This window comes from Lynx rufus, unplaced genomic scaffold, assembly GCF_022079265.1.
Source record: "Lynx rufus isolate CCGP_SWC_20201006 ecotype Redwood Valley unplaced genomic scaffold, mLynRuf1.p SCAF_2, whole genome shotgun sequence".
Classification (NCBI taxonomy): domain Eukaryota; kingdom Metazoa; phylum Chordata; class Mammalia; order Carnivora; family Felidae; genus Lynx; species Lynx rufus.
Window position 1 is genome coordinate 129,711,673 of NW_025814834.1, and position 21,339 is coordinate 129,733,011.

The 21,339-nt window shown below is 43.9% G+C and overlaps 2 protein-coding genes across 4 annotated transcripts in view; both read right to left on the reverse strand.

The window, feature by feature from the left end:
- The window catches only part of STXBP3 (syntaxin binding protein 3), a 55,399-nt gene extending 53,393 nt beyond the window's left edge, over positions 1-2,006 (reverse strand). For all 3 annotated transcript variants that reach the window (XM_047082927.1, XM_047082929.1, XM_047082928.1), the window contains exon 1: positions 1,898-2,006. In XM_047082927.1, coding sequence (XP_046938883.1) covers positions 1,898-1,946 — 49 coding nt within the window. In that variant the 5' untranslated portion in view covers positions 1,947-2,006. The remainder of the gene's footprint in view (positions 1-1,897) is intronic.
- Positions 2,007-7,802: 5,796 nt separating this feature from the next.
- The window catches only part of FNDC7 (fibronectin type III domain containing 7), a 30,058-nt gene continuing 16,521 nt past the window's right edge, over positions 7,803-21,339 (reverse strand). Inside the window, exons 9-12 of the mRNA XM_047082550.1 lie at positions 19,801-20,055; positions 15,836-16,096; positions 11,505-11,534; positions 7,803-7,834 (exon numbers count right to left, since the gene is read on the reverse strand). Coding sequence (XP_046938506.1) covers positions 7,803-7,834; positions 11,505-11,534; positions 15,836-16,096; positions 19,801-20,055 — 578 coding nt within the window. The remainder of the gene's footprint in view (positions 7,835-11,504; positions 11,535-15,835; positions 16,097-19,800; positions 20,056-21,339) is intronic.

Here is a 21,339-nt window from a genome sequence, read left to right on the forward strand (position 1 = left end):
TACTATCTTCAACCTAGCAAAACCTTTCCCCAGTCAAATGTATGCTTCTCCTACCTCTTAGGATATTCCTTCATCATTTCTTATAGACTCTGTCATCTTTTGCTAACAGAACTCACAGTCCCCCTTCTTTCTCTCTTTCTACTCCCTAAATGCTGAATGAATGTCATCTTGTGTTTTGCTCATGTTTCTATTTATACAAAGATTCGAAGAACTATTTTTTAACCTCAACAGTGCTTTCCTTCCCTTCACTCTTCTGTCTTATCTTACACTCCATCTGACATCCTGGTGCTGCTTCAAGTTAATAGCGCTAGATGGAAATTTTCTTATCTCTAAAATCTCCCTCTTGCCCAGTTTCCATGCTATCAAAACTGATGTTACTATCATTAACCTTTTTTCCTCATAAATACTTATGTTAAGGACCATGTACATTTGCAAACTATTTACACAATGCAATTCACTACCCATTTTCAAGGAAATGTACTTTAAGTACGACTGTGATTTAAAAATATTACCAAATCTTACAGGGCACCTGGGTGGCTCAGTTAAGTGTCCAACTTTGGCTCACGTCCCGATTTCAGGGTTCATGGGTTCCATCCTTGCGTGGGGCTCTGTGCTGACAGCTCAGGGCCTAGAGCCTACTTGGGGTTCTGTGTCTCTCTCTCTCTGCCCCTCCCCTGCTTGCACTTTTTCTCTTTCAAAAATAAACATATATATAACAAATAAAAATCTTACCAAATCTTAAAACTCACCCATGCAAATCTTAAAAAACAGAATGCCAACCTTATAATTATCAAATTTTTAAAAAGAAGTCTCATAACCTTTTCCCCCCTTTTATTTATACACTCGTTCTAGTACGTTCAGCACTATGACAATTACTGATGTGGAGTTCTAATCTTGCACGAGGAACTGTATCTCCCAAAATTTTGTTGACTCAGTCACTTCTGTCCTTTGCTCAACAAGCCGGAGTCAGAGATACTAATTAGATGTCACTCCCTTTCCACTACTAGACCATAATTACTTTCAACCCAGCTGCCAAACAATGATGGTTCTTCCGGTTTGGTGGTTTCATTCCTTCTCTAACCTAGCTGACCTAAGTTTGGAGCGATTTTTATGAAAGTCGTAAGTGACATGGCAGAAGAGCAGAATATCAACCAACAAGCAGTAGTACAGCCCTAACAGCAGTGAGTGGCCCTCAGAGTATAGACAGAGATGTGAAGGTGCAGCTTTTGCCCTGAGATTTAATCATCCAAATGGCTCCTTCTCATGAACTCTTTAGAAAAGTGAGCTCCTCTAGAAACACAGGAAGAAGGATCTGTTCAACAGTCAGCGTTTGTTTTTGTTTTTGTTTTGTTTTTTTCTTCTATTAGAAGACATTGAAAAGTGTAGTTCCAGAACCCTGCTTGGTACTAAAATGAAGAAACATAGCAAGCAGTCTTTGGAAACAAGTGTGAGGAGAAGGGGAGGGGCGGGTTACAGAAACACAGTGCCCAGACCGTACTGGGTGCAGAGACATCACCGACTGGTGGGGCTCCCGGGGGGGAACCAAGGAGCGTCGAGAGCAACGCCGAGGATAGTCACAAGGGCCGAGGGAGAAAAATCCGGGCTGGGGGCCGCTCACCCAGGGCGGGGCCTCGGGGCCAGAGCCGGGCCGAGGCGACGGGGTGCCAGACGACAGCTAGAAGGCCACACGCTCCCGCACCCTGCCCATCCCTGAGGCTAGCAGGAAATAGGGTTGGGAAGGCGAGCACGAAAAAATTCCTAACAGGGACCTGGGTCCCAAAGCAACAAGTGCCCGCGGCGGCTTCCCAAGAGACTGTCGGTCTGGGGCAGGATAGCAAGGCACGGCGCGGCGGACTCCTGGCCTTCCCTCTCTCAGCCCCTGCCCCACCGCACTCACTCTGCCACACCACGCTCTTCAGCCCCCGCTCCGTCACCGGCGGCGCCATCTTCCCAACACTGCGGAGGAGCAGCCGCCGCCTCCCGCTGGCAACCTACTTTAGGAGAAAGAAGCTCGGAGTGGCCCCGCCCCCACTCACGGACCGCGCCCTCCGGTAACGTCACGGGCGACCGCCAGGGGATTCCCGCCCACGCCTGGACGGAGGCTGCGCAGTGCGGGTGGAATCTGTGTGGGCAGTCGTGCGCCCCCTAGCGGGACTCTCTGTCAGCCGAAGTTCAAGGACCCGTGACGTCAAAAAGCGAAGTCGTGCCTGTGTGTTACGAGTTAACCTGATATAAAAAATTCCGAATGCTCGCAGATGGTATTTGAAAAAGGAATGGGTCATTCTTTCGCTTTGCAAAAGAACTCTTCACCTGGCGAAGCCGTTCATAATAGACTCCACTCAGCAGCCCCCTCAACTACTGAATAGAAAATTTACCCATTAAAGTCTATTGTATTCATTTTTCAAGGACATAGTAATTGTGTAGAACTCTGAGGTTCCCTCCAGTGTGCCCCGACCTATGCAGGACTTTCAGGAAACTCAAAGAAGTGAGAGACCCACTTCTGAAGAATTATAAATCTCATTGGAGAACTCAATTCCTGGTATGCTGAAGATAGTCAAAAGTTGGTTGAAAAAGCGAATGCCTTCATGATGATAATATACGTAAATGAACCAATAAAACTAATTATTTACTCAACAAGCATAAATTCATGTGCAAAATTGTGTGAGAGAGGACCTCAATGCTTTAGGATTTAAAAGAAGGGGTTATTGTTAAAAAGGGATTCACAAAGGAGGTGATTTGAGCTTAGACTTAGCAAGTTTAAGCAGAGAGTTATTTCCTGAGATGGTGCTTTTGAGGTGAAATCACAGTAATCAATCATGAATGAAATCAGTTTAGTTGCTGAGAGCCCCATCTGTCACTAACCATCATTTACACTGTCAGAAAGTAGACTTTCCCATAGATTTGCAAAGAATCAATGGTCTTAATTCAAGTTGGTCACATAGGAAAGTGGAAATATACTCTTAATGATAATGGCTAATATTTACTGACTGCTTACTACATACAAGGTATTATGGTAAGTGGATTATAACCCTTAAAGATAAAGAAACTGATAGTGAAATAACTTCCCAAGGATGCTCAGCTTGTGGTATAGTGGGAACTAGGATAAGGCATAAGCTACACAGAAAGCAATAAAGTAGTCTGTGGGACAAGCTGCAGTATTTGCTCTTTAGGAGAGAAAGAGAATGACGAATAAAAGCAGCCATAAAATAGGTTCAAGCACAACATGTGGCATAAATGGTTTTTCCATTCATGGCTTATATGGGAATGGAAGCTGGAGCTCTGGCCTCTTAAACCTACTTTAAATGAACTCAGCTGCTCAGAATTTTAAACAAATGAATGCATTTATTTTCCTCTCCCTTTTCAATTTAAAATCAGGTTCTGCTTAGTATGGCAGGATAGAGCCCAAAGCCATCAGAGAAAGACATGACATTGCCGACTCATCCTTCTAAAATGGAGCTCCTTGCCCTAGACAGTCAAACCAAGACAGAGGAGTGAGGGGGTAAAATTTCTCCATCTCCTACCTTGAGGAGAATGACCCAGTGTCAGAGAATGAAACAGAACAGCCCTTGGGGGCTGGAAGTTTGCCTCGGACCACATGGAGTACAGCTGTGGTTCATGCCCCTGAAGATTCCAAGGTGGGAGTGTGTTATAGGAGAACAAATATGGTCCTTAGCCGCACAAAGACACAGGTCCACAACCTACAAATCCTGGCTCTGCCTCTCAGTAGCAGTGTGATTGCATTTATGTGTTAAATATGAGTGTAATATCTAAAACCTCACAACAGCCCAACAAGATGAAATACTTATTGCCATTTTACAGATGTGAAAACTGAGATTCAGAAGTTAAATAAATCATGCAAGACCTCAGGACAGCTCCAAGACTATTGCCCTTTCTATTGTACCATATTGCGTACCCTCCCTTGCTGCCCTAATTTCACATAACCTCCCTGAGCTATATCTCTAGTCTCCTTTACTTTATTTGCCTAAACAAATTGAACAGGGAATTTGAATTCCCTGAACATGACATGGCAGAATTACAGGTAAAATCCAACAACACTGGTCAGAGGCAAAAAATTTGCTTTGTGGGAAAAAAAACAAAAACAAAAACACCGGAACCCAAAAAGCAGAAAAACAGCCAGAATAACCAAGGGCTGAATTAGGGTAGATCATTCACCCAACATCTTATTCTCAGGTCTTCTTTATCGATAACTGATGACTTAATCATGATAATCCAGAGAAATATTCTCCATAAAAATATCATGAAAAAAAAATCATGGACTTTTACTTGGTGCCCTGAGAATTTGTGTTTCAACTGGTTAGCTATGTAAACATGAGTGAGTTACTTGATCTTTCTGAGTCTCATTTTCCTTATCTGTATGAAAGAATATTATCTAGCTCATAGAGTTGTTCTGAGAACGAAATGAGTATGTGGAAAGCACCTAGAAGCACATGATATGTGCCACATCCATGTTTTGGTTTTATGTTCACCAGTGTGGACCCCATTGCCTTCTGTGGAATTCTGACTGAAGCACCTCAGCCTCAGATGCCTAGTTAAAATAGATGATGGGGTGCCTGGGTGGCTCAGTCAGTTAAGTGTCCGATATCTGCTCAGGTCATGATCTCATGGTTCGTGAGTTTGAGTCCCGTATCTAGGCTGTCAGTGCAGAGCCTGCTTGGGATTCTCTCTCTCCCTCTCTTTCTGCCCCTTCCTCACCCTCTCTCTCTCTCTCTGTCTCTCTCTCAAAATAAATAAACTTAAAAAATAGATAAATAAAATAGTTGATAGATAACCATTTCATTTTCTGTGTCCTGGTATTCATAAGGTATAGGTATATAGGATGCAGTTCCCTGGTGTCCTAAAATCAGGGATTCTGACCTTTGTTTGGCCTTGGCCTTTGGCTCTTTGGCCATTCCAACCAGCCATGGACACAACTCTACTCAGAACACCCTGCTGGCAACTGGGATCAACACACAGTCTCACATGGGCCCTGGACCACAGCTCAGAATGTTGCCCCAGTTCATGGTGCCCTCATAGGGCATGGAACCACTCTGAACCTCATGGACCCTTCTAGATCTTCTCACCAAATCTTTCCTCACATGCCCCATCCCTCTATCTTGTGTTAAATTAAACAAGAAATCTATTAAAGCAAGGTGGTTCTAATGCCTTAACATCCTGTATAAGCAAACCAAAACCTAAGCCTGTAAGCATCTCAAGATTAAGAAATCAAAGTCTAAGGACAACCAAACAGCCAATTAGGCTTTCCCAAATACAGAAACCACTTAATCTATAGCCAATTAAACAATACACTTGATTTGCTCCTGTCTCTTCTCTATGAAAGTCTTTTCTTGAGATCCTGTCAGTGGAGTACTCCTAACTACTTCTGTTCTGGTGGTGCTGAATTAGAATCAGGTTCTGGTAAAACTCTCAAATTTATTAGTATGCCTCAGTTTATCTTTTGACACTTCTCAGACTCTCATCACTGAAATTTTGCTTCAAGGAAGAGCACACCACTGCAAACCTGTTAAGTTTCCCAAACCTGGCCACGTGTTACTTGGTGAGTTTGTTGAAGATATAGATTCCCAAGCCTGGTCCTAGACATACTGAATGAGAATCTCCAGGGGTGATATCTGGGAATCTTTATTAAGCAATGAGTTCTCCCTGTGATGTGGATGGCTCCTGTTCATATACTGGTGTTTAAGAACAAAAGTAAGAGGCACCTGGGTGGCTCAGTTGGTTGGGCATCTTTTTTTTTTTTTTAAGGTTTATTCATTTTTGAGAGAGAGGGAGAGACAGAGCACGAGTGGGGGAGGGGCAGAGAGAGAGGGAGACACAGAATTGGAGGTAGGCTCCAGGCTTTGAGCTGTCAGCACAGAGCCCAATGCAGGGCTCGAACCCACGAACCATGAGATCATGACCTGAGCAGAAGTTGGATGCTTAACTGACTGAGCCACCCAGGTGCCCCATGGGTGTCTGACTCTTGATTTCAGCCCAGGTCATGGTCTCAAGGTTCGTGGGTTTGAGTACCTCATGGAGCCGCACATCGGGTTCTGTGCTGACAGTGTGGGGCCTACTTGGGATTCTCTTTCTCTCTCTCTCTGCCCCTCTGCTGCACGCTTTCTCTCTCTCTCTCAAAGTAAACAAATAAAACTTTTTAAAAAGAACAAAAGGGAATTGTTATTTTTTAAGAACAAAAGTGAATTAGAAACACCTGGGTGGCTTAATCAGTCGAGTGTCCGACTCTGGCTCAGATCATGATCTCACAGCTCGTGAGTTTGAGCTCCGTGTTGGGCTCTGTGCTGACATCGCAGAGCCTGGAGCCTGCTTCGGACTCTGTGTCTCCCTCTCTCTCTGCCTCTCCCCTGCTCATGTTCTGTCTGTCTCTCTGTCAAGAATAAATAAGCATTAAAAATTTTTTTTTAAAAAAAGAACAAAAGTGAATTAAACTCAGTTCTCCTCTCTGGTGCTCTTTGATGCAGCAAACTCCATTTTTTTGAGACCTGTGTCTTGCCTCCTTTTCAAGAGCAGATGCCCTGGGTAGTATCTCTTATCAGTGTCACATTATGTATCTCCCATCAGTCTTACACGGAAAGGGAAAGGAGGCATAGAAAAAAAAAAAGTTCCTTCCCCACTCCCCACCCCCCCCCAGCTTACCTCAAGCCTTAACTCCATGCTCCACTTCCCTTTGGGCAGAGTTTTACGGTTGTACCTAACTACAGACATTCTTGGCTCCATGGCTATGCTTTTGGGGAGTAGCACTATGGTCATGTGTGTTATGCAATCCCACTCACACTATTTTTTAATAATGTTATTGACATTCAAAGGACAAACATTTTTCTAGGTATGACAGATTTATATTAGATATCATTGTCTTTCCTCTCCAAAGGTGAAAATAGCACAGTGTGAGTGGGGGATACCACCAGCAAGATCGATGGTCCTCCCCGAAAAAGATGCATGGATGTCAGTCTGCCACAGTGTAAGGCTTTGCCTTGGCCATTGCTCCATCCAAGTCTCTGCTCACTCAAAACCATGACTGCAATCCTCCTAGCAACAGGCCGGCAGTTTGGCTTTCCCAGATGCTTGCGCAGAGGTAACATCACACGATGCTTTGTCTCGGCGAACACTACCAGCAACTTGGCTTCCTCCGAACTTAAGATGAGGGTGTTTGTTACTACAGGTTGCCCTGGCAGCTGTTGCTCTCCAAACTATGCCAAGGTCCTGCTGGGGGTCTGTCTTGAGATGAGCAGTGTCTCTGTGTGGTGGCTTGATTTCAAGCTCTCCAAGTGAACATTTGCAGCCTTTGAACGGAGAGAGGGATGCTTGGCAAGGGTGTCTGTGAACTACCTATAAAGTGGATGTGTTGAAGTCTGTGTGGTGTCTGGATGTGAAATTTCAGAAAGAGTTCCTTCTCAGTAGACCTTTCACGTTTCCAGAACTTTCCCAGCATGCTAGCTCACTCTGGCAGCCTTCTAGAGGACTTTCTGGATTCATTTCTCAACTGAGTCCTCTCCACATCAGAGCTTGAACTCCTGCACAGGTGAGGACACACCTGACCTTGCTTGCCTTCAGGAAGTGGAGTCTGAGTTGCAGTCTAAAGGCCAAAAGAGCTTATCCTACCCTAGAGGTATTTTGTATTGTAATAGAGCTTTTCCACCTCTAATCGCACTAACAATCGAGTCAACTCTGCAAAAGATACGGGAAGAATTTTTTTGAACAAAGCCAAAAAATTTTGCCTTGGAATCATACCATTTCAATTGAAGTTACTCACTAGGTCCAGCCTCTGTTTTTGTCTGTGGCTCAGTGTGTTATTCTGCATTTCTTTTCCCTCGGTAAATCACTGAAAGGGCAAGGAAGGGAAGAAGCCACAAGATACATTAAATATGCAGACATTTTCTTAAATTAAAAAGCCCTCAAATATCTCTGAAATCTAGCTTAGTCTTTTGACTTGAAAGGCTGTTTTCGTAGCACTTCACAGCAAGTAAACCAGAAATTAAGACGGTCTGAACTGTTCAAAGGTCAAGAAGAAACGAACCAGCAGGTTCTAACTAACCAGGTTGCTTCAGGAAATGAACCTGCCCAGGGTCTCTTGGAGTTCAGACTCCTGACTCAAGACAAAGAACTTTCCACTTCCCCTTCTACCCCAGGCCAATTTGCTGGGCTCTCAGGCAGCTACCAAATCTTATTGATTCGGGGGTCTGTGTAGGGACAACATAATAAATCTGTTTAACTGCTGAGGGAGTTTCCAGGAGGAAAATTCCCCCCAAAGTGTGAGTGACAAGGAAGCAGGTTGGATGCTGAGGACAAACAATGCCTCCATGGAGGGATGTCAAACTACTTCCTGTTAGAGCCCCCTTGCCCCAGGTGGTTTTCCCTCTTATCTTCCAACCTGCATCACATTTCAAGCATCAGAATGGCTGCTTTGAATTAGAGCTGTGGTTCTCAAACTTGAGTGTGCATCAGAATCACTCAGAGGGCTTGTTAAAACAAAGATTGCTGGGCCCCAACCCTGGAATTTCTGACTCATCACTCATTAGGTCTATGGTGGAGCCCCACAAATTGCATTTCTAAGAAGTTCCCAGATGTTGCTCATGCTATTGGCCCTGGGACCATACTCTGAGAATGAATCAATTAGGGTATTATGAGGATTGAGGTTACAACGCAAATATCTTACAAGAAGCACATTAAAATGTTAATAACTGGCACATAATATAATACAGCATGATATGAGCTTGAACCGATCTTGAATTAGTAATAACTACCTTTTAGGGACGCCTGGGTGGCTCAGTTGAGTGTCTGACTCCTGATTTCTGCTCAGGTCACAATCTCACAGTTCGTGGGTTCAGAGCCCTGTGTTGGGCTCTGCACAGGCAGCGCTGAGCCTGCTTGGGATCCTCTCTCCCTCGCTCTCTCTCTTTCTGCCACTCCTCTGCTCACATGTGTGCACACTCTCTCTCTCAAAAATATATAAACTTTTTAAAAATTAAAAAAATAACTACCATTTATTAAGTAAGTGCTTACTATGGAACTCTCATTGTGTCCAACAGTTTATATCTTATTTAATCCTTATAACATCTGATGAATTAATTATTCCAATTTTCAGGAAACCTAGGCTGAGGGAGAGTTGAAGCAACTTGCCTAAGGGTAAGTGATAGCGGTGGGATTTGAACCCAGATCTGTCTCTTAAACAATCCATTCATGCTGTTAGAAAACTTCAGGATAATCCAAGAGACAAGGAAGACCAAAAGTCTTAGACCAACAAGATTCCCAAGGCTTCCCTTAGTGTATCTGGGAGCCCCATGTCCCCCAGCAACCCAATTTGATTAGTCCTGTGTATAAGGAAGAGAAATGCCAAACCGAGAGACAACAGTAATTCCTCCTTAGATAATAATGAATTCTGTATGATGTAGAGACTCTCAAGTGATCTGGCTTACTCTTATTTTTGAGAATGCTTCAGGATCTACTTGAAGAGAGTGTCAGATTTCAGGCTCAAGCCTGAACCTCACTAAGGAAGGAGAAGTGACAACCTGGGGCAGCCCAGAGGGACAGAGGAAGAGGGGAGGGAGGGTATTGACCAGAGCACTACTGCTCAAATTCCAGAGTATCAGAATCACCTGAGAAACTGATAGAACTGCAGAGGCCCAGACCCTATCCCACCTCAACAGGCCTAGACATCTACATTTTTTTAAAGTAATCTCTACTCCCAAGGTGGGGCTCAAACTCACAACCCTGAGGTCAAGTCACATGCTCTACTGACTAAGCCAGCCAGGCACCCCCGAGACTACATTTTGAACAAGATTTCTGGTGATGCTGATGAGTAGCAAAGTCTAAGCGTGATGGTTTTCAAGCATTTTTTTAAAGAGCCATTGCAACTCTTTCTTTAACAAAATGTTAGGAAAGGCCAGTATTATAACATACCACTCCTCTCCTCCGAGAGGCCCCCAAGTCCCTTCTACCACCCCTCTGGGTCTCAGGGAAACACTGGTTAAATACTGCCATAATACTGGATATAGGATCCAAAAATGCAGATCCAGGCCTGTGTACATTTCACTGAAGACCAGGGCTCATGGTCATGAGGACTCAGCACAGACACTCAGCACAGAGCCTGACACGGGGCTCAGTTTCAAAATGGTGAAATCATGATCTGAGCCGAAATCAAGAGTCAGACGTTTAACTGAACCATCCAGGTGCCCACTCACAGTTTGTTTTTAATAAGTCAGGCAGGTTTCCCTATAGTCGCTGGAGACAGAACACTTTTAAAAATTAATAGGGATTGTGCTTATTTCAGATCTGCAGGTGGGACAAGAATTGGAAAGCATGTGTCCTGCTGTGCTCAGAGAGTCATTGAACCTGGAGAACAGGCAGTGGAGAGAGACTCTAGACCCAATCCCTGTCAATGGAAGGAAGTGTTGGATGGGGAGCTGGCCCAGTCTGGGAGGCTCTCCTGTGGTGTTTACCGATGGGAAAGTTTCATTTCCACTCATACCCTCTAAAGTCAGCCATGTCTGAATGGGCATGTGGCTCTGTGTGTGTGTGTGTGTGTGTGTGTATGTATGTCCTGTCTGTAGTTTGGGGTTGATAATACTCCCTGGGGGTTTTCTCAAAGCCCCAAACCAAGCAGCCCGCTGGAAGATGTGGCAAGGATTCCTTTAAAGCAGCACATGCTACTCACTGGGCCAGCACACACAGCTCTGTGGTCATGCCCTGCCCAAGAGTAGCCTCCATGTAGGACCTAGAATAGCCCAGCGGAGGTCAGTTCTGAGCATAGCCAAGGAGGTAGTGAGAGTATCCTTACTCCAACTCCCCCTTCAGCACCCTCTTTTCCTTCACTGGCATAGCCACCCATGTAAATGCAAACCAGACATCCTTGCTCTTTGCAGGATGTTAACAGTTTCCCTCTAACACCTGGCTACTAGGTGGTCAGACCTGCAGCATCAATGTCACCGGCATCACCTGGACCTTGTTAGAAGTGCAAAGTCTCTGATCCTCCCACACCTACCAAATCAGAATCTGGTTTTAACAAGACCCCGGGTGATTTGCATGCACAATAAAGTCTGAGAAGGCCTGCTCTAAAGCTGCAGTTCTCAGGCTTGGCTACGCTGTAGGATCACCTAAGGAGCTTTGAAAAATCCTGATGCCCAGACTTACCCCAGACCAATTAAATCAGACTTTCTGGGGATAAAGCCCAGGCGTCAGTTACTTTTAAGCTCTCGAGATGACTCAACGTACAGCAGGGCTGGGAACCAGTCTCTGAAATGAAGGAGGAAGCGGCAGCCTCTCTGACACGTATTTACATTTTCCCGTGGGATCCTGGGAGACTGAAAAGACTTCCGAATGCAAAGGAATTCATTTCAACTGGTGGAATCTGAGGGGAGGCATTCTAATAGGGGGAAACGGTTATGGGAGGGGAGGGCAGGAACCACTCACATCACAGAAAGAGTCAGCTTCATTACGTCACCCTAAAGAGCAACAACAAAAATTCTATTTCATCCATGAGAAAAAGGACTTACCCATTCCAAGTGTACTTCCAGAGCAGGTTACTGAAATGAATAACAACAAAAGCATTTATATGTATTAACTGACATATTTAAAATATTAAAGATACTTAAAAAAAAGCTGGTGAAGGTATAGCTCAAAGAATAGTGGAAAAGTGGGGCACCTGGGTGGCTCAGTTGGTTGAGCGGCCAACTTCAGCTTGGGTCATGATTTCACAGTCCGTGAGTTCGAGCCCCGCATTGGGCTCTATGCTGACAGCTCAGAGCCTGGAGCCTGCTTCGGATTCTGTGTCTCCCTCTCTCTCTGGCCCTCCCCCATTTGCACTCTGTCTCTCTCTGTCTTTCAAAAATGAATAAATGTTAAAAGAAATTAAAAAAAAAAAGAATAGTGAAAAAGTGAACCAAAGAATGAATAAGAACCGGCTTGGGTGATAAGAGGATACAGCTAGCAGTATGACCCTGGACAAGTCACTTTCCTTTTCTGTGCCTTAATTTATCTGTAAAGTGGTAAAGAATAAGAGCACCGACCTCATAAGGTGGTTATAGGAATCAATTGAGTTAATAGGACAGTGCCTGGCAATACACTCAATAAATATTGGTCATTATTATCATTTATAATATCATCCTAATAATCAAAGGAAGGCATCACTGATATTGAAAAAAAGAAACCCAAAAAACAAAAAGAAAGAACTTTCCTCAGAGGCCTGATTTTTACCAGAGAAATGGAGCAAAAGCAGATTCCCTGAGTCTAAACACCCATCCTTCCTAATATGGAATGGCTACAGGTTGCGATGGCACCCCGCCAGAGGGTATAGAGTTCTTTTTTAAGTTTATTTATGTATTTTGAGAGAGAGAAAGAGAGCACGAGCAGCGGAGGGACAGAGAGAGATAATCCCAAGTAGGCTCCATGCTGTCAGCACAGAGCAAGACACGAGGGTCAGTCTCACGAACTGTGAGCCAAATCAAGAGTCAGATACTCAACCGACCGAGCCACCCAGGCGTTCCGAGGGTATTCTGATAACAAGGTCTTCTAGTGGCTGACATACTGGCTGTGGGATCATAGGCAAACACATAAACTCATTCATTTTTTAATTTAAAATATATTGGAGATAGTTATGTGCTATATGTTGAGAGTCCAAAGATTACTATTTATTAGGGGAAATAACACATTTTCAACTCACAGCTGTATGGCGGGGTAAAGATAAGGGTGATATGGGGCCACAAAAGAGGGAGCACAAAGACTAATCAGCCTCTAAGAATTGGTGAAGACTTGGGTCACCTGGGTGGCTCAGTCAGTTAAGGGTCTGACTTCGGCTCAGGTTATGATCTCACAGTTCATGAGTTCAAGCCCCAAGTCAGGCTCTCAGCTTTCAGCACAGAGCCTGCTTTGGATCCTTTGCCCCCCTCTCTGCCCCTCCTCCACCTTATGCTTGCTCTCTTCCTCAAAAATAAACATTTTTTTAAAAATTGGAGAAGACTTAACAGAGAAGAGGAAATTCCCTTGGCAGAGGTGGAATCCCAGGCAAAGAGAAGAGTACTGCATCAGCTCAGAAGCATGGTACGGCACGGTATATGTGTGTGGTGAGGGCAGGTGTGTGGGAATGATTCCATGCGGCTATACTAGAGAATAGAGTCCTCTTAGGACAGATATTGTGGAATGAGCCTAGAACTGTGTTGTTCCACACAGCAGGCACCTGTCACATGTAGCTCCTGAGGGCTCCAAATGTGGCTAGTCTGAACTGAGGTATGCTGTATTACATGAACACCAGATTTTGAAGACTTAGTATGAAAAAGATAATGTGAAATTTTTACATTGATTTCATGTTGAAATTATATTTTGGAGACGTTGGATTACTAAAATATATAATTAAATTAATTTTACCTGGGGAGTCTGGGTGGCTCAGTTGGTTAAGCGTCTGACTCTTGATTTCAGCTCAGGTCATGATCTCAGGGTTGTGGGATCGAGCCTATGTTGGTCTCTGCACTGATGGCACAGAGCCTGCTTGGGATTCTCGCTCTCTCTCTCTCTCTCTCTCTGCCCCTCCCTGCTCAAAATAAATAAATAAACTTAAAAAATTAATTTTACCTATTTGTTTTTAATTTTTTAATGTGGCTACTAGAAAATTTAAATTTTTTCATACATGGCTTGTGTTAAATATCTATTGAACAGTGCAAGTGTAGGAAGACTAACTATGGATGGACTGTGAGGAGCTTTGAATGCCATGCTCTAAGTACTGACTTTTATCCCCTGGGGCAATGGAACACTTTTGAGGATTCTGAAGCATAAAGGAAACATAATTGGATCAGTGTCCAGAAATGACAACTCTGATAATAGCATGGAGGCTGGTATGAGCTCCAGAAGACAACACTGGGGCAGTAGTCTCAGGGAGAAGTGGTGAGGACCTATCATATAGCAGTAGGTGTAGGAGAGAAGAGAAGTTAGATTTAAAAACCATTGTGGGGTGCTTGGCTGGCTCAGTCGGTAGAGCATGTGACCCTTGATTTTGGGGTTGTAAGTTTAAGCTCCATGTTGGGTGTAGAGATTACTCTTCTTCTTTTAAGTTTTTGAAAAAATGTTTATTTATTTATTTTGATAGAACAGGGGAGGGGCAGAGAGAGGAGAGAATCCCAGGCAGGCTCCATGCTGTCCGCATAGAGGCCAAGGTGGGGCTCGAACTCACAAACTGTGAGATCATGACCTAAGCTGAAATCAAGAGCCAGATGCTCAATGCACTGAGCCATCCAGGCACCCTGGGTGTAGAGATTACTTAAAATGTTTTTAAAAATATTTTTAAAAACCCCAAAACATCACAAAGTGAATAGGACAGGACTTGGAGACCCCTTAAATATAGAGGGTAAAGGAGAGGCTGAAGCTGACACCAGGGTTCTTAAAAACATTTTTTTAATGTTTTTATTTTATTTTTGAGAGAGAGAAAGAGACAGAGCACTAGTGGGGGAGGGGCAGAGAAAGAGGGAGACACAGAATCCGAAGCAGGCTCCAGGCTCTGAGCTGTCAGCACAGAGCCTGATGTAGAACTTGAACTCACGGATGGTGAGATCATCACCTGAGTCGAAGTCAGAGGCCCAATGGACTGAGCCACCCAAGCACCTCTGACTGAAGGATTTCTAGCTTGTGTACCTGAAATAAGGATGCGGGGAGGAAGATTAGAAACTGCAGAAGATCAGGAGTTCCCTTTTGCCCTGAGGAGTTGAAATGCCTTGGGGCACCTCCAGGTAGAGGTATCAAGTTTGAATATGAATTTAGAGGTTAGAAGAGTTATAGATAAGAGATTTGAGAGGCTGGAAGCCTCAATTTTCTCATTTATACGTGTTGAATCTACCTTATAGAGTTATTTTGAGCATTCAATGAGATACTGAATGTGAAAACACTTGATAAATTACAAAACAATACAAAGATGATGAAACACTGGTATTGAGTCTCTTTTTCCTAAAATCTGTCCCTTCCCATAGGGCAGTACTTTGGGCCAGCTTGTTCTGTGGACAAGATAATGAAAATACAAGGAATCAGAGCATGACAGCCAAGGGCAGCAAGAACAGTATTAAGAAAACCTGGCCTGGTTCATTCCAGGGGCCATTTGAACCTTCCTGTTACCTATACATAATTAGAAATTCTTAGATTCTGGTTATCAGTAAAGGTTTCTGAGTCAGTATTTATTCCTCTTCCTGTGATCACCTATAAAATTCTAGGGCCTTATCTCTTCTCTTAAAATTTATTTTTTAGAAGTATATGAAAAATATATGTCTATGCTCTGGGCAAGGTAGCAGAAGGTGCTGGAAGACAGAACAGGGGAATTGCTAATGTTTTTCTGCCAGCTCTGGTGAGATGGCAGCTGCTGACAGTCATGTTTTGTGACCACAGACTGCCTGCCCACTCATATTTCCAAAGCTAGCTTCTGATTTATAAATTCATTTTTTCCCCTGATTCTCCAACTTCTCGAACCTGTGCAGATAAAGATTCAAGTCTCTTAATTTCCAACATTTCAGGGTGTTTATCATTATCTCTGAGACTATGTTAAAAATCGATTCCCAAATCTCAAAGCAAAAAATTTTAAATCTGCTTTACTATTTCAACAGCAAGCATCTGGTCCTTTTTCTGAAAAAGAAAGGGACAGTGAAGGGAGGAATGTCTCCAAATCATATAATAAGAAAACATCATAGTTGCAAAGAAGCTTGAGATCCCCGTAGCCAGAATCTGCCTGCCGCATATAGAAATTTCACACCTCTTTGACCTTCCTAACATAGCAAATAAGTGTGATTGCTCTGAGTCTTAACTGACAGATTGAGTTCAGGGTTAGTTTCAAATAAAGCGTTGTAACTTGCTCTACCTGAATAGATTTTTTTTGGACAGAAAGTAAGCTTCAGTCCTGTCTCAGCAACTGGTGAGACCATCACGGTATATACATCCCCACAGGGTATCTCGGTGACATCACAAAAACTGAGGCCAGCTCTTGGGGCACAGGTGAAAATGCCTTTAGAACCGTAGAGGTCAGTGCTATAATTGGTAGAGCCCCTGGAGGCTTGCCAGTAGATTCGGATGCCATTAGGGCTCAGCCTATATAATTTCACTCCCAAAGGGCAGCAGGCACCTGAGGATAAAAACAGACACAAATCACTTATTCCACCATCAGATAAACATGGCCTTTATTACAGTGGGGAAACAAGATAAGTAACCTAAATAATATATGATTAGAGCATTATTCGAAGGGGTACTCAAGTTCTTTCTGTGGTGGGCCACATGATTAGAAATCCATGTGTGATGCTGAGGTGAGCCAAGAATTGTTAATGGAGAACAACAGTGAGTTAAAAAGTCCCCACTTGGGGCACCTGGGTGGCTCAGTCAGTTAAGCGTCTGACTTTGGCTCAGGTCATGATCTCACTGTTCCTGGGTTGGGGCCCCGTGTCAGGCTCTGTGCTGACAGGTCAGAGCCTGGAAGCCTGCTTCAAATTCCGTGTCTCCTTGTCTCTCTGCCCTTCCCCCACTTGCACTCTGTCTCTGTCTCTCAAAAATAAATAAGACATTAGGGGCGCCTGGGTGGCGCAGTCGGTTGAGCGTCCGACTTCAGCCAGGTCACGATCTCGCGGTCCGTGAGTTCGAGCCCCGCGTCAGGCTCTGGGCTGATGGCTCGGAGCCTGGAGCCTGTTTCCCATTCTGTGTCTCCCTCTCTCTCTGCCCCTCCCCCGTTCATGCTCTGTCTCTCTCTGTCCCAAAAATAAATAAACGTTGAAAAAAAATTAAAAAAAAAATAAATAAGACATTAAAAAAAATTAAAAAAAAAAAACAAAACTCCCCACTTGGTGGGGCGCCTGGGTGGCTCAGTTGGTTAAGCTTTCGACCTCAGCTCAGGTCATGATCTCACAGTTCATGAGTTCGAGTCCCGCATCGAGCTGTCTGCTGTCAACACAAAGCCCGTTTTGGATCCTCTGTACCCCCTCTCTCTCTGCCCCTCCCCTGCTTGCACTCTCTCTCTCTCTCTCTCTCTCTCTCTCTCTCTCAAAAATAAACAAACATTACAAAAAATCTCCACTTGGGGGGCACCTGGGTGGCACAGTCGGTTAAGCGTCCGACTTCAGCCAGGTCACGATCTCGCGGTCCGTGAGTTCGAGCCCCGCGTCGGGCTCTGGGCTGATGGCTCAGAGCCTGGAGCCTGTTTCCGATTCTGTGTCTCCCTCTCTCTCTGCCCCTCGCCCGTTCATGCTCTGTCTCTCTCTGTCCCAAAAATAAATAAACGTTGAAAAAAAAAAGTAAAAAAAAAAATCTCCACTTGGCAGATATGTATTGTATACAAATGTGAGCCAAGTGTATAGAATCCTTGTTAAGATCTTTCATAATGCCCTAGTTCCACAAGATTTTAGTGGGATTGAATTTAAATCATCTGCATTCAGGTTTTTAAAAATGTATTTATTTATTTTTTAAATTTTTTTTTTCAACATTTATTTATTTTTGGGACAGAGAGAGACAGAGCATGAACGGGGGAGGGCCAGAGAGAGAGGGAGACACAGAATCGGAAACAGGCTCCAGGCTCTGAGCCATCAGCCCAGAGCCCGACGCGGGGCTCGAACTCACGGACCGCGAGATCGTGACCTGGCTGAAGTCGGACGCCTAACCGACTGCGCCACCCAGGCGCCCCTGTATTTATTTATTTTGAGAGAGATAGTCAGCATGAGCAGGAGAGGGGCAGAAAGGGAGAGAGAGAATCCCGGGTGGGCTCTGTGCTAACACAGACCCCACAAGGAGCTCCAACTCATGAAGCCAGATCATGACCTGAGCCGAAACCAAGAGTTGGATGCTTAACTGACTGAGCCGGTCAGGTGCCCCACTAACTGCTATCAGCTTTAATTGAAAATACCTATTTTGCTGACCTGAGTAGCATGACACCTGGGGAGTAGTCACTTACACAAGAGTCAAGTGACCAGGCTTTGCTCATCCACACTTTGTCCATGCTAGCTCACTAGGTCCTTCTGTTTTCTTTGCTAGATGCCCTGAGCAGGCTACACACATCAGGTGTCAAGCAAGGCACTGAATGGTGGCTTACTCAGTAACAAAAATTAAAATGTTGTTGTATGATGATTAAAACATTCAGTTATAGATAATCAGGTTCATTTGATTTGTTCTTTCTTTTAAAGAAAGGTTTTTTTACATGTGAAGATAAGCAGTGGGCCATATTCCCAGAACTGGATATCAGGGTAAGAACACAGGCAGTAAATCTAATGAAAGATAATGGTCCCAAAGAAAGTATGAAACAGCTTACGTATGTGTAGCATGTTATAAATGCTTTCACATTATAATTATTACAATTTCTCTTACCAATGAGGAAACATTAGGGAAGATAAGGCAACGAAGCTTATAAGAACCTTCTTTTTTTTTTTTTTTGAGGGAGAGAGAGAGTGTGTGAGTGAGAGGTGGCGTCAGGGTGGGGAGAGGCAGAGAGAGGGAGAGAGAGAATGTCAAGCAGGCTTGCGTGGAGCCCCACGTGGGGCTCCATCTCATAACCCTGAGATCCTGACCTGAGCTAAAACCAAGAGTCGGACGCTTAACAGACTGAGCCTCCCTGGCGCCCCAGAAGCTGTATCTTTAGACTCCTAGTTGAAGACCTTTTCTACTGCCCTTGGGGAGGAAAAATTATATTTTAGCTCTCCCATCCCGTGCCCTGGGGCAGACACGGTGAACTAATGATTGTACTTTCTCATTAAAAAAGCATTTTCAGGAGTTTTCTTTTCTTTTTTCAAAAGCATGCCCCAAACAGCCACTTCAGTGGACTAGATTCACACAAGAGAATCAATCTTATTTGCTAACCCCATACCCACTACCTTCCCCTGCTATTCCCTAATGATTTGCTCTTTGTGAAGAACAAGATACAATACTGTCAGTAGACAGTGCTCTTTCAGCCTGTTGAAATAAGAAACCATTGAAGGAGATGGAGTGGTTTAGAAGAGAGAGGTGATAGCATAATAATAATGAGAAGAAAAGAATTCAAGACAAATAGAATGTGTGACCTAAATGCTTTCTGGAAACTCTGCCAGACTGAGTTACTCTGTGCAGCAGGTAGCTGTGCCGTATAAATCCTTCCTGCCTTCAGAAAAAGTATACCTGAACCATGTTACCAAGGGAATCAATTAATCAACCACCAACAGAAGCCTCTGACGCTTTGAGGTTCCAAGTCAAGAGGAAACCTGTAAACGTTTTAGAGAATAATCTGAATTTATAATGCTAGCAGAATGGAGATGCAGGATCTTTTTAAATGAGAAGGATGGGCTTACGTCTGGATTGATAATAGTCAAAGTCCTGGGGTACCCAGGTGGCTCAGTCAGTTGGGCCCAGCCTCCAACTCTTGATTTCAAATCAGGTCATGATCTCACAGTTCTGTGAGCTTGAGCCCCATGTCGGCTCTGTGCTGGCGTCTTGGAGCCTGCTTGGGATCCTCCCTCTCCCTCTCTACCCCTCCTTTGCTTATGCTCTCTCCGTCTCTCTCAAAAAAATAAAAAAACTTAGGGGTGCCTGGGTGGCTCAGTCAGTTGAACATTTAATTCTTGATTTCGGCTCAGGTCATGATCTCACGGTTTGTGGATTTGAGCCTCACATCAGTCTCCGCACTGACAATGAGGAGCCGGCTTGGAATTCTTTCTCTCGCCCTCTGTCTACCCCTCCCCAGCTCAAGTTCATGCTTTCTCTCAAAATAAATAAATAAACTTTAAAAAATTATGAATAAGTAAGTAAAGAAAGAAAGAAACTTTAAAAAAATAGTCGAAGTCCATACTGATACTCCATTGCTGGAATTTAGAATTCACTTACTAGAGGAATAACTTTGGTAGGTGCAGTCTGCAGTCAACCCAGTGGCACTAATCGCTTTTAATGCCACTGTGTAATTGACGCCACATGTGATACATCCCAGGAGGCACTGGTTTTGATGGGTGAGACACTTAGACTGTCCGGTGTGTGACTCCAGAACTGTCACATAGGTTTGGGCCCCGGTCCCAACAGTCCAGCTCACGTTGATTACTGATTGGGTGACCTGAGTTACCGTCAGACCAGCTGGACAGCACGGCACTTAGGTGGGGAAGAAGAGAAAGAATTGGGGATTTATTTCCACTGAGGGTTATTTGTGGGAAAATGACAGAGAATGGTATTTTGTCTGTATACCATTCAGTATCCTGCACTTCTCAAATCTTTAATTATTAAGCAAAATCTCCTTTTGTTAAGCGCAATCTCATTTCCTCTGATACATCATTTAACATCAACTCTACGTTGGGGTTGCTTTCCCCAAGAAGGCGGAGCACTAACTGGCTGTGGGTAATGTGAGTTTCCTCCCAATGTTTTCAGAATAAGAAAGAAATCCTTTGTTGTTTCCCAACTTTAACAATTCCAGTTGCAAGCTTCAAAGCAATGGCTGTATTCACCTCTTCTCACAATATAACATTTCACAGCCTTTGCAATTAAAAGTATGTTGCCTGGGGCGCCTGGGTGGCGCAGTCGGTTAAGCGTCCGACTTCAGCCAGGTCACGATCTCGCGGTCCGTGAGTTCGAGCCCCGCGTCAGGCTCTGGGCTGATGGCTCAGAGCCTGGAGCCTGTTTCCGATTCTGTGTCTCCCTCTCTCCCTGCCCCTCCCCCGTTCATGCTCTGTCTCTCTCTGTCCCAAAAATAAATAAAAAAAATGTTGAAAAAAAAAATTAAAAAAAAAAAAAAGTATGTTGCCTTTTTCATGCATTTCATAGTACTTAATTGATATAAAAGCTTGCAATATTTTTAGCCACCTAAGAATATCACAGCCAATTCTCAAATTTTCAGAGATTGTTAAACAGGATATAGGATATCTAGAATCTTCCTGAGTATTGGGCATGGTCTCTATTCTGCTGCTTTTTACATTTCAACTTTTATAGTCCAAAGTGCCATCCATTGTATATAAGAGAAAATAATGTCCAAAAGCTTTAAGTAATTTGCTAAATTTCACTCACACACAGTGCTTTGAAGCTGTAACAGCTTTCTTTTATCAAGCTCTTACTGTGTATGCATCAGGCACCATGCTAAGTGCTTGCAGCATTAACTAACTTAACATTTGCAACCACCCGAGCAATCCATTCTCCCCTTTTACCAGAAAACTGAAACTCAGAAAGCATTTTACACAGAAAGGTTTTAAACGGCTGAGCCAAAGAAAGAAAACATAAGCCAGCTCATTTGGTTACTTGTTCGTTGTTTCGGGAGATTATGTCATGGAGGAATGTGAATTCAAATCAATGTTTTGCAGCGTCAATGTATTCCTCCTTTGATGTCAGCATAGGAATATATTAGAGTCTTTTGATGCTATTTTTACAGAAACTGTGTCCAAACACGGC